This window comes from Raphanus sativus, chromosome 8 (assembly GCF_000801105.2).
Source record: "Raphanus sativus cultivar WK10039 chromosome 8, ASM80110v3, whole genome shotgun sequence".
In the NCBI taxonomy this organism is placed as follows: domain Eukaryota; kingdom Viridiplantae; phylum Streptophyta; class Magnoliopsida; order Brassicales; family Brassicaceae; genus Raphanus; species Raphanus sativus.
Genome location: NC_079518.1, coordinates 23645144 through 23657747, shown reverse-complemented (window position 1 = coordinate 23657747; position 12604 = coordinate 23645144). Strand labels below are relative to the sequence as shown.

The 12604-nt window shown below is 39.4% G+C and overlaps 4 protein-coding genes and 1 non-coding gene across 7 annotated transcripts; 3 read left to right on the top strand and 2 right to left on the bottom strand.

The window, feature by feature from the left end:
• Window positions 1–23: 23 nt before the first annotated feature.
• On the top strand, window positions 24–166 carry LOC130499094 (uncharacterized; the record flags this gene model as incomplete). Its single annotated transcript, XM_056992996.1, has 1 exon — window positions 24–166. A coding segment is annotated over one exon (105 nt), but the record flags the coding sequence as incomplete, so codon positions are not given.
• On the bottom strand, window positions 31–181 carry LOC130499308 (U4 spliceosomal RNA). The gene has a single exon (XR_008938187.1). It is a non-coding gene; the product is annotated as a U4 spliceosomal RNA (small nuclear RNA).
• Window positions 182–360: 179 nt separating this feature from the next.
• LOC130498659 (fanconi-associated nuclease 1 homolog) lies at window positions 361–4468 on the top strand. Of its 2 annotated transcripts, XM_056992204.1 has the most exons (14): window positions 363–540; window positions 628–682; window positions 764–1110; window positions 1201–1305; window positions 1386–1653; window positions 1753–1815; window positions 2109–2183; window positions 2288–2403; window positions 2490–2560; window positions 2636–2723; window positions 2801–2941; window positions 3013–3218; window positions 3310–3817; window positions 3901–4468. In XM_056992204.1, exons 1-14 carry the CDS (start codon window positions 448–450, stop codon window positions 4342–4344), a joined length of 2580 nt encoding a protein of 859 aa, XP_056848184.1. In that variant the 5' UTR covers window positions 363–447; the 3' UTR covers window positions 4345–4468. The 2 variants fall into 2 exon arrangements, with proteins under 2 accessions (XP_056848183.1, XP_056848184.1); XM_056992203.1 differs by having other exon boundaries at window positions 361–540; window positions 628–1110.
• Window positions 4469–4950: 482 nt separating this feature from the next.
• On the top strand, window positions 4951–7942 carry LOC108822794 (probable metal-nicotianamine transporter YSL8). The gene is made up of 6 exons (XM_018595956.2): window positions 4951–5564; window positions 5725–5882; window positions 5968–6065; window positions 6147–6281; window positions 6385–6574; window positions 6647–7942. Exons 1-6 carry the CDS (start codon window positions 5123–5125, stop codon window positions 7766–7768), a joined length of 2145 nt encoding a protein of 714 aa, XP_018451458.2. The 5' UTR covers window positions 4951–5122; the 3' UTR covers window positions 7769–7942.
• On the bottom strand, window positions 7905–10873 carry LOC108822795 (DNA-binding protein RHL1). 2 transcript variants are annotated; one of them, XM_018595957.2, is made up of 5 exons: window positions 10504–10871; window positions 9154–9264; window positions 8991–9077; window positions 8677–8918; window positions 7905–8376 (listed from the first exon to the last, which is right to left on the bottom strand). In XM_018595957.2, exons 1-5 carry the CDS (start codon window positions 10828–10830, stop codon window positions 8070–8072), a joined length of 1074 nt encoding a protein of 357 aa, XP_018451459.2. In that variant the 5' UTR covers window positions 10831–10871; the 3' UTR covers window positions 7905–8069. The 2 variants fall into 2 exon arrangements, with proteins under 2 accessions (XP_018451459.2, XP_056848185.1); XM_056992205.1 differs by having other exon boundaries at window positions 8677–9077; window positions 10504–10873.
• Between the last annotated feature and the right edge of the window lie 1731 nt (window positions 10874–12604).

The window sequence follows — 12604 nt, the reverse complement described above, 5'->3', positions numbered from 1 at the left end:
GCTTAAAAACATTAAACTGAATTATTGTAGGGCTTTACCCCGAAGGGAGCCCTTCCAGAAATTCTCGAAGGCCCAAGACAAGCTTAGGCCCAGGAGGGGGTTTGGAAATAGTTTTCAACCAGCAATAGACGCGCCTCGGTTAGTACCTCATTAGCTGCGTCATTGCCCCAAGCGCAAAGATAATTGTTAACCAACGCAAGGCCCTTCTTTTTATACGGAAGCGAAACCAATCACCTTGACATTAAGTTCCGATGTGGGACGTTTCCCTTTTTCTACACACCGTGCCGTTTTGCAAAATTAATTTTATCACGCTTGCTGTTCTCTTGCGAGACTGAAACGTCATCAGCTTTTCTTTTTCCGACAAGAATACACAAAAAATGTCAAAAACGAAAGGACACACAGCCAGAATCTAAAAGATTTCCCGCGTCGGCGTGGGTAGGGCGGGAAATGCTAACCGGACATGAGAGCTTGCTTCGGTTGATCGGAAAACGCCGCCGATCACTCCCCAACCGCCAGAATCTTCTCTCCGTTCCTACTCCGGTATCCATCTATCTTCCCCCTCAATTTTTTTTTTAATTCCCTTAAAAAGTTAACACCTTTAATTCCGAAACTTTGCCCTTTTTTTAGAACTCGTTGAATCTCGATGTCAACGACTCCGGCAATGACTCGAGCACATTCTCTGGTGTGTTATCAACTAAGAAAGCTTCTGTCTTTTGCTCATCTTCTTCGTTGCTTAGCGATTCTGAAATCACTTTGTCCACAGATGATTTGAGTCTATCAAGAAGGAAGAAGAAGAAACGGAGATTAACTCAGACCACTCTTCTTCAGTGGTCAGGTTCGAAACAATCTGAAGATACTCTTTTCATCCATACCCAGCACCACCACCAGCAGCAATCAATACTCGACTGCAATCTTGATTATGATGATGGCTCATGTAGTGAGGAGGTTTCGAAAACTGTGGCTGCTTTAGATGAAGCCAATGGTGGTGATGAAGCTATTCATACCTTTATAGTTGGTAGGAAGTTTAGTGATGTTCAGGTTTTAGAAACTGGGGCAAAGATCTCTCTTTTGAGACACCCTCAGAACATCAAGGATCCCAACGCTATTAAGGTTTAAAACCCTTTTTGTCTTTAATTCTGGTCTTTTATGTATTGAGTAAAGCATATGATTTTTTTGTTTTTTTTTTTGCTTTCTTGCTAGGTTCTTTATGCAGAGTCCGAGTTGTCTGAGATGCTTGGGTATCTACCCAAAGATGTTTCCCAGTGCTTGTCCCCGCTTATCGACGAGTATGACCTTAAGTTTGAGGTTAGTGGCTACTTGTTTGTTGTGCTTGCTTTGATGTAAGCTGAAATGTTAAGATGTATATGTACATGTTTTTTTTGCAGGGAACAATAACTTCTGTTCCTAAGAATTCTTCTGAAGCTGTTCCTATTAAAGTTGTTTGTCACAAGATGACATCTGATGGTTGGAAAGAAAGTGAATCTGCTGGTGAAGATTTTAAGCTTCTGTGGGAGAAATTTCTTCAGGTTGTTGAGCATCAGATGCAGTTTCCTCCTAAAACGACGAGATACCAATTGAACTTCAACGTGTTGGTACAAGAGGTTCTCAGAAGCTGCTCTCACCTATTTACAGACGATGAAAAGGCATTCTTGGGTATTCAAATTTTAGTCAGTTTCCTTATATGATGTTGCTTGAATGATTGATTAACTTCTTCTTTTTTTCTATACTCTTGTTTCTCATTTTGGTTTACAGAATCCTTCCCATCTCTTTCAGAAGATAGCCAGAGACTTTTCATCCGTCTTTACACACGAAAAGGTGTGTTGTAATGTTACTAGACAAAACTGCAGTGAAGTAACCTTAATGAGTTCTGTTTTCCTTTTTTTTCCTATTTATATGGCTTGATTAGTTTCTGACACTTTGTTATCTACCTTTTCGAATAAACATTCGGTGACTATTTTTATAGAGTAGATTAGAATAATGCTAGGTCTTCTAGAAAGTTATGTGGTCTCAGTTGTAGACTTGTAGTGTTTGTTTAATTGGAACTTGCTTCTTTACTGAAGGTAGTTACAGTTCTTATGCACCTTATGATGCTTTTGTGAAATGTTCAGTACCTTGGTTCAGGCTATCAAATATTTCATACCCTGAGGTATCTGATTCTCTTCAAGCTCTGAAAGATCTAACAGGTAACTATTATACCATGGAACACGTTCACACACAATAACGTTTTCTAGTTTCTGATCTATTCTGAGCATCTGTTAAAAGAAGCTAATGTCTCTGTGATGTTCAGTTAGGGGATTCATGACTTCAGTGGAAGACGCAAATGATCTAAGTTACCAAATGATGAAGGAGATCACAGAGTTGCTTAACGTCACTGAACTGCGTGATATCTTATCTGTAAACAAGGTTGGTCCAAACTTCTTAAAGGTGTTTGCTCTGTTAATTGGAAGTATTTGTGGTTCTCTTATTGGTGCGCTTTCTTGGTGTTCCAGGTGAACAGCCGCAGTTCAAGAAAGAGAGACCTTATAAATTCACTTTGTTCTTATTACAATGATGGAACGAGGTTAGTTTGTTTTTCTTTGTAATTAGGTTTCTTAAAACCATGTTGGAGGTTGAGTTGTTTTGTTTTTACTTTTAGGATGAATATAGGAACAATGATTCTGGAAAGAACAGGACTATGTGCTAAGATATCCAGTACAGCAGAAACTCTCATATGGCGTGTTGAGGTGAACTCTTCTCCTTGCAGAAACTAGCCTACTTTAATTAAAGATGAGACGAAATTAATTTGGTTTGTATGTTGCAGAGACTTTTCTTTCTCAACGGGGAGCAAGATCTATCCTCTTTTGTTCTGCTGGATCTTGGTATTATCAAATATCCAACTTACAAGTGCATTGACTCAGAGCAGATATTTTCAGACCGGACTAAGCTATTAGCATATGAAGAGGTGTTTTTACTTGTCCATATTGCCAAAAAGGGCTTGTTTGTCTATACAGTCTCTCAAAGCTTCAATTACAGGCCATTGAAGTGGCTCAGTTGATGGATGAGTCTCTTGACAGTGAGGATTCTGGGACAGTGTTGAACTGCATCAGGATTGCTGAGACCCGCATAACTAGTTCATCTTCAGAACCTGCTCTCCTAGCAGCTTTTAATTGCTTTACAGCTCCATGGGTTTACTCAAAGATGGTTCTTTTAGGAGTCTCCTTTCTTGAGAACCAAAAGAGGCATGTGAAACAAAACATCTCGTCTTTGTAACTTGTTCAGATGATCTTTGTCTTTTTCTTTGCTTGTTGACACTCTTCTCTCTGGTTTCAGGTATAACCAAGCAGTTCATCTACTGAGACGGCTGCTTAGTTGCTTCAGCTGTGACGGGAGACGAGGATACTGGACAGTCAGGTTATCAACAGATTTGGAGCACATGGGACGTCCAAACGAGAGTCTTTCAGTAGCAGAACAAGGACTATTGGATCCTTGGGTGCGTGCTGGTTCAAGAATAGGTTTGCAAAGACGCATTCTTCGTCTAGCAAAACCTCCAAGACGCTGGAAACCCCCCACCTTCCCAAATCTCAACGACAACAAGATCCCTGAGGTCACCATTCAAGGGAGATCACTGAACTGTGAAGTTGGCATGAAAAACAGGTTTTATGGAGAAGACGGAGAGCAGTGCGGAGTTGAGAAGCTCGCATTGCAGTATTACAATGGAGAAGGAGGAGGATGGCAGGGGATGCATACAGAGAATAGCATCTGGTTAACCATTTTTGGGCTTCTCATGTGGGACATTCTGTTTTCTGACGTCCCTGGTGTCTTCCAAACCCGGTTCCAGGTTAATAAAGCTCACGAGTTGTCTCATTTATACGAAAAAAGAAAAGAAAACAAATGTTCTCATCTTTGTTTCTTTTTGTGCAGACTGCTCCACTGGACTTAGATACTGAATCCTTCTATCTAACCAGGAAGGAAGCAATAGAGTCACAGCTCGAGAAAGTTGCAAACGGAATGGCTGAAGAGATACTCATCATCTCATATGAAACACACCGTGGAACAGCGTGCAGAGGAGTGGCGTGGGAGCGGTTTTCGTTAGAGGAACTGAGAGCAGCGGTGGCTTGTGTTGGAGGCAAGTGTGTAGCATCGCTTTGCCGATATCTAGCTCAAGACTACAGGAGCTGGTGCAGTGGAATGCCTGATCTGCTTCTGTGGCGGTTCAAGGAGAATGGTTATGAAGGTGAAGCTAAGCTTGTGGAAGTAAAATCAGAGAAAGATAGGTTATCAGAACAGCAACGTGCTTGGCTTCTGCTTCTAATGGATTCAGGCTTCCATGTTGAGATTTGCAAAGTAAGACCTGCTTGTGCTTAATTAAAGCTTATACATGGTTGATTTATCATAATTAACACAATAAAACATGATTTGTTGTATCGTGATTAATCAAGCAGCATCTTTTTTTTTTCTTGTACCATATAATGAAAGAATCTTTATAATTTTTGTCCTTTTTTTTTCGACTAATCAAGCAACTAATTTTTGTCCTTTTATTATTGATTATGATACAAATAATCAATTTTGCAATATTATTGAAAGATCATCTTTATAGGTACAAAATTAGTATATACCAAAATAATCAATTTATATTAATGATCCTATTTTACTTAATTAATACTGTTGAATAAATATGTGTTTGATAAGGAAATAGACTTTTGGTTTCACTTAGTTGCATGCACATAACTAAAACATGATCTCAAACAAAAAATAGTCGATGGGAACTTCTAATTGAAAAACATTATTAAGTAATTAAAACCATATTTGGACCTTTGATCTTCCCTAAACCTGCAAGAAACAACAATTTAATTATTTTATTAATACTGATTAAGTAGTTTAGCCAATGGCAATGGACAACCAAATTACTAAGAAATGATGAGTCACCAACAAAAGATAATTTACAGACTGTGGACAACAAAGAGTCTCAAGTAGAAAAGTAGTTAAACTAATCTGATGAGAGAGACAACAAAGTCCTTTAGTTTTAGTTGACTACTAGGCTGAAAAATCTTCTTTTGTCTTTATTACAATATTAATTCTTCTTTTACACCATCTCTCTCATCTCTGCAGATCTAAAGAAACAGAGAGAGATTAAGACAAAACGATGAGAAAAGGAGATTTAACTCCTGACAGAGATCGCGTGACTGAGGAACATGAGTTGCAAGAAACTCGGTTTAGTCCTGAAACAGAGAGGAACAAGAATGCTAGACAAAACCAAAGAGAAGAAGATGATGAAGGAGAAGAATCTGTGGAGGGAATATTCGAGAGCAGAGAGGTTCCTTCTTGGACGAAGCAGTTAACGGTTAGAGCTTTTGTGGTTAGCTTTGCGTTAAGCATCTTGTTTAGCTTCATTGTGATGAAGCTTAACCTCACAACAGGGATCATCCCTTCTCTTAACGTCTCTGCTGGTCTTCTCGGATTCTTCTTCGTCAAGACATGGACCAAGATGCTTCATAAATCTGGTCTTTTGAAACAACCCTTTACAAGACAAGAGAACACAGTTATTCAGACTTGTGTTGTTGCTTCCTCAGGCATTGCCTTTAGCGGTAATACAAACAAAAAAATCTCAAAACTTTTGAATGAAGATTTGTGTTCATTTCTTGATTTCTGACTTTTTCATAAAAAGACAAAATCTTTGAGGTCTTAATCACACGTTATTCACTTATCCTTAATATCTGCTTTGTTAATTAAATAAAATTGCAACAGGAGGGTTTGGGACTTACTTATTTGCAATGAGCGAACGAATAGCTAACCATTCAGGAGATGCTGCTCGTGGCGTTAAGGACCCTTCTTTGGGTTGGATCATAGCTTTTCTCTTTGTTGTCAGCTTTCTTGGCCTCTTCTCTGTTGTCCCTCTTCGAAAGGTTTGTTTGGTTTCACTTAACCAAAGAGAGACATTAAACAGCTGGTGGAATCTTACACAGTTGCAATGTTTTTTTTTTTTTGTAGATAATGATAATAGACTTCAAACTAACATACCCAAGTGGCACTGCAACTGCTCATCTTATCAACAGCTTTCATACTCCTCAAGGAGCAAAGCTGGCCAAGTATGAGACTTACATCTTGCTTACTAACTCTTTTTTTTTTTTTGAGTTCTCTGCTTATTGACTTGTGCTCTGTGTAATCAGGGAACAGGTGAGAGTGTTGGGGAAGTTCTTCTCCTTGAGCTTCTTGTGGGGTTTCTTCCAATGGTTCTTTACTGCAGGAGAAAACTGTGGGTTTCACAGTTTCCCTACCTTTGGACTCAGAGCATACCAATACAAGTAAGCATTACGATATTAACTGATTCATTGTCTTTGGCTCATGAACTGGCTTCTTGTCTTGTCTTGTCTTTGGCTCATAAGATGGTTTTATTATCTGGAACAGGTTCTACTTTGATTTTTCAGCAACATATGTAGGTGTTGGTATGATATGCCCATACATAATCAACATATCTCTCCTTTTGGGTGGGATTCTCTCTTGGGGACTAATGTGGCCTCTCATTGAAACTAGAAAGGGAGATTGGTTCCCTTCTGATGTTGACTCTAGCAGCATGAACGGTCTCCAAGCTTACAAGGTAAAAAAAGATACTCACTGTTTTATATGTGCCTCTTCTGCTGTAACAAGCCTACCTACTTCTCTTCCTCAGGTGTTCATAGCTGTTGCTATGATTCTAGGGGATGGTGTATACAACTTTTGCAAAGTGTTGAGCCGAACCCTTTCAGGACTATTCAAGCAGATCCGAGGTGAAGCTAGTTGTAGAACCTCTCTTTCACGGGAAGAAGAGCCCCCTGCTTCTCCATTGACACCAAAGATATCTTATGATGACCAACGTAGAACAAGATTCTTCCTTAAAGATCAGATTCCTTCATGGTTTGCTGGTGGAGGGTATGTGCTTATAGCTGCAGTATCTATAGCTGTACTACCTCAAATGTTCGATCAGCTGAGATGGTACTACATTCTGGTCATCTATGTCTTTGCCCCAGTCTTAGCCTTCTGCAATGCTTATGGAGCTGGGCTCACGGATTGGTCACTAGCATCAACCTACGGAAAACTCGCCATATTCACAATCGGAGCATGGGCTGGTTCGGAACATGGAGGTGTTCTTGCAGGGTTAGCGGCTTGTGGAGTCATGATGAACATAGTTTCCACAGCTTCAGACCTGACGCAAGATTTCAAGACAGGTTACCTAACGTTGTCATCTCCAAGGGCCATGTTTGTGAGCCAAGTGATTGGAACAGCAATGGGGTGTGTGGTTTCTCCCTGTGTGTTCTGGCTTTTCTACAAGGCCTTTGATGATCTCGGCCTCCCAAACAGCAAGTACCCTGCACCGTTTGCTACAGTTTACAGAAGCATGGCGAAACTTGGTGTTGAAGGTGTTTCGTCTCTACCAAGCGACTGTCTTGTGCTGTGCTACGCGTTTTTCGGGTTTGCCATACTGATAAACGTAGTGAAAGATGGTCTTGGGAACAGATGGGGAAGGTTTGTTCCTCTTCCCATGGCAATGGCTATACCGTTTTTCTTAGGGCCTTACTTTGCGATCGACATGTGTGTGGGGAGTTTGATTTTGTTTGTGTGGGAGAGACTAGATGCACCAAAGGCTGAAGCTTTTGCAACAGCGGTGGCTTCGGGTTTGATATGTGGAGATGGTATCTGGACTTTGCCAAGCTCTGTGCTCGCTATAGCTGGAGTTGAACCTCCTATCTGCATGAAGTTTCTCTCATCTGAAACCAATCATAGAGTGGACAAGTTTCTGCAAGGATCCTCTTAGTTTTTTTTTTTTTGAAAGCTCAATGAGATGGATCTGTTGAGATGAAAAAACAATGATAAAAAGGAGTAGTGCCTTGGTCATTCGTATAGATAGATGAGAGACTCTTGTATCAAATTGAACAAACATGCTTTACACATAACTCGGGGAACACATACTATTAATAAGCTTGGTGAACACATCCTATTATTTCTGAAACATAATCATCGGTCTTGTAGTAAATTAATATCTCATTCCTCTTACAGAACATAACTGAAAGAGCTAGAAAACAGTTCATTCTCACAGCAAAAGAAACAACAGACCTCTATTTCTTCTGGGCGGTCTTTGAGGATGATTTGGCCTTCGAAGTTCCAACTGTTTTCTGCTCTGCTTTCTTGAATAGATTGGCTACCGTAGCTTGAACGAGCTTACCGTCTTTGCTGTTTGATTTTTCCTTTTTGGCCGGAAGTTCGGTAGGTAACTGGCCTGTTGATGCAGTGGTAATATCAGCTTGAGGTTCCTCAAGCACTCTTGTTGGAGAATCAGATTCCAACAGTGGCTTCTCATCTCCTTCATCAGATGTATTGCCTTCACTTTGACCTGAGGAGTTTTCTGGAGAAGTTTCTGCAAAGCTGTGGAGTATGAAGCACAGAAGTCACATATATATAAAATAAACAACAAATGATGAATCAACGATAACACATAAACTAAAGATGTTAGAATGGAGAATGAAACACAGAGGGAAATGTATAAACAACAAATGATAGAATCAATGGTAAATCAGGAAACTAGAAAAGCATAGTAACCAAATCAAATGAACAGCAAGTGATTCCCCGGAGAAAAACCCTAGTAACTCATCAAAGTCAACTGCACATAATCACTGGCTATAGAGAGTATGTTATGCTTAAGTGAGAAGTAGAAATGATCATTACTTGAACTTCTTGCCAGAATTTCTCTGAGAGTGACGAACAGGAGTCACTTGAACTGGTGTGACTTGAATCTTATCGTCCATAAACTCTCCATCATCATCAGACAAAATCTCCTCCATTACAACTTCAGGCGAGTCTGTCTCTGTCTCCGTCGGTTGTTGGCTACCAGTTTCAGGAGTCGTCTTGACCGAAGCTGCTGCTGCTCCTGCACCGCCTCGAAAATCAAACTCTTCAGTTTTCTCTACCTGAAACCAACCAAAGAGAGTTTCTCTTAAGGAGGCAAAAGCAGAGAATGAGAAAATGCAAATGTAACGAACCTGAGAGAGTTCTTTAGGGAAATCAAGACGAGCTTCTTCAGGGTTCTCCTCTTTAGTCCCAATCCACCATGACTCAGAGAACACAATCTGTATACAATATTAAACCAAAACGCTTCAAGATTCAAAGATAGGACAATGAAGGTTCAAAGCAGAAGAGACTGACCATGTTATCAAAATAGTCATCGCACAAGACGTTTTTGCCACCTCTAGAGAACTGGAGAGTCAAGTATCTGTTCTTCGGATAAAGAATCGTTCCAAAAAGCTTCATCCGACCCTAAACGAACCAAATAAACTTCCAAAGATCAGTGGTAATGCGACAACATTGAGCTAATTAGGGTAAGATGATGAGAGTCAACCGGTTAATAACCAAAGTAAACCAATATTGGTTTAGTGCATTAGGGTTGCTCTCCACTAGGAACGTGTGTTAGTGGGGTAGTTACTTTGTCTTCCTCTGTATTTATATACATCGATGTATTTGGAATGAGACATGAAGAGAAAATTGCAGTAAGCTTTTGTGTTTTTGTTTTTAAGTCTTTGAGACCTATCAATTGGTATCAGAGCAAATCTCTTAGCTTTGAAGAGGGGCCTTCATTGGCATCAAAGCAAATTTTGGTTTTGATCCGGACCACACTCGTGGTATCAAAACCGCACTCTACCAACCATGAATCAAGAGTGTTATGCTCTTTCTTGTGATCCATCAATGGTGGTTTTGCTAGCAGTCCTGAAGAAGGAGTTTGTAGCTTTTCGTGATGAGCTGAAGAAGATGGCTCAAGAATGGGAGGATCAGGCAGCAATGTGGCGTAAGAAGATGACGACGTGGAAGACGGAGAGGATGACGGAGAAAAAACCAACTCGACTGGTTCAAAGCGAATCTCTGACATTGGTGACTTCATCACTCAAACGTTCATCACTCAAGCGTTCAGCAACTTCACCACGGAAACAAGGACAAGATCAAACTGTTCCCGTCAAGCATCACCATCACACTGTTCTGGCAAAAAATTCAGGAAAGTGTAGCTGGTCAAACTCTTCCAAGCATGTATCTGGATTTAGTTATTTGCAGCTCCTTCCACGACATGTTTCATTTGGTACTCATGGAAAACATCCGTTTGATCGTGGACGTAACGGTGACGGCGAGATATGTATCGTCAAAGAGGAAGCAGCCCTTGGTAGACCACCACCACTACGTGATAAGAAGAGCGCACACAGTCATATGTTGCTGTGGACAAGAAACATAACATGTAAAGATTTGGATGTTGTGTTGAACCTTGAGGACAAGGTTCTTTAGAGGGTGGAGTATTGATGAGAGTCAACCGGTTAATAACCAAAGTAAACCAATATTGGTTTAGTGCATTAGGGTTGCTCTCCACTAGGAACGTGTGTTAGTGGGGTAGTTACTTTGTCTTCCTCTGTATTTATATACATCGATGTATTTGGAATGAGACATGAAGAGAAAATTGCAGTAAGCTTTTGTGTTTTTGTTTTTAAGTCTTTGAGACCTATCATAAGATCTGACCTGGGGGAAGTTGAGGTAGAGGACGGGGTTCTTGGTGGAGAGACGATCGAGATCGCCGATGGTGGCGGCAGAGATGGGAGCGAGGAGACCGGGGAAGGAGAAGAGGAAGCGGTTCTTGCGCTGAGACTTGCGGATGATGTCGGTGCCGTGGTGTTTCAGGACTTGCTTCGATGGTTTGAGAGAGGAGAGGCATCGGGAAGGAGAGGAGGAGAGGAGTTTGTTGTCGAGAGCTAGGGTTTTTAGTCTCTTTCTCTGTTTTGACTCTGGATCGTCTTTGTCTCCTCCTCCGGATCCTCCTTTCTTCGATGATGAACCTCCTCGTACCATTACTACTCTCTCTCTCTCAGAGTTCTTCTTCTTCTTCTTTCTTCTAAATCCAATTTAAGCCTAGGACGTTTAACCAGGATCCACTCGAACCGGAACCGATCAAGGAATACGTTTGGTTCGGTACGGTCCGGGTCTATACTAACGAAATTAATTGAAACCGGCGAATTAAGGAAAAGCTTCTTTTTGATCTCACACCCTTCACTTTTGCGTCTGAATAGTTTGCTTATTCAGTCTGACCCAGCTGCTAAAGTGCGTAGAATCTTCCTTTTCAACAATCTAGAGATCTTGTGGTTGAAGCAAGTAGACAAACATAATGAGGAAGTTTTGGGCTGTTTCTGTTACTACATAGCAGCTTGGCATCAGTGGTGGAGCCACATGGTCCAAGGGTGGGGCAGATGTGAGATGCCTCTTGATGGTTTTTAAAAACTCCATGTAACATTTTGATAGTGTTCCTCATTACTTTCAGTTATTATACATAAATAATTCTGAAAACAATTTTGATAAATAGCCGCCCATAACATTCATATCTCTACATCCTCCCCTGCTTGGCATGATTAATTGTAACTAGATTATGACCCGCCCTAAATGGCGGAAATTGATTTGTCAACTTTCAATTAATAATATATGGTATATATAATATGTGTATATAATATTATATATATTTTGTGTAACATTTATATATATATATATACATATTAGACATATATATAATATTTTATTAAATATATATAGAATTTAATAGTGTTATAATTTGTGTTGTACTTGTTATTAGTTTGTATTTAATCTTCTTTCATTTTTAGTATAATAATTTGCCTTATCACACTTTTTACCTTTTAACTTATACACATAGTTATACCCTTTTTCAAAAAAAAAAACTTATACACATAGTCTCGTAAAATGTAATATATAAAAAATATATTTAAAAAATCTACTGACCATATGCCACTATTATTTGGTTGTTTGAACAAAAAAAATCATGTTTTTGCAGAACTGTGTATGTTGTGATATGATGTAGGTGAAGAGTAAATATATGGAAGTAAAGTTAGTGATACGAACATGAGCCTATGTTGGTCTATGTCATAATTATTTGGTTTTTGGAAGATCAATGAGCATAAGCATACACGGTCTTTGTATACTTACGTTGTAAATGAGTCGGATATTTTTTCTCTTATGTCTGGAATGATATGGAACTCGTTGATTTAAAAGTGGTTCAGTTTTATATGATCTGATTATATTAAGAGATTAACCAAAAATATTATAAAAGTGTTACTGGTTAGGTTTAACTAATCTATATTGGTTAAGATTTGGTTTAATTTAAGTTGGTAGGTTACATTGTATAGGAGGCATGATATATTCTAGCAACAACTATGAAAGAGTCCAAAATTTAAATGAGAACTTCAAATAGTAGATAATCCCTAAATTAATAGATTAGATGATATGTTTTCTGTAATCCCATAGCCAACTGGACTGTTGTTAGCCTCTAGATCATATCTCATTAGTACAATGCGAGGCTCTCTGTCTATTATAAGTAGTTGAATTTCATCATAACTGTGTCCCAGTCCCAGTTTATTAGCCACTCTTACTTTAAGTGATTTGCTGCGTCCATTAATTCAGTGAAATCAATCAGAACAGATTATGAGCAGCACTACTTCCTACAATGGATAATAAAAGAAGAACACATTGCTATATATGTTTAACAAGGCAAGTAGAACATAAGCAGGCACACATTATTGTAATGTAATAAAAATACGCAAAACTCAATGTAAAAGAGTAA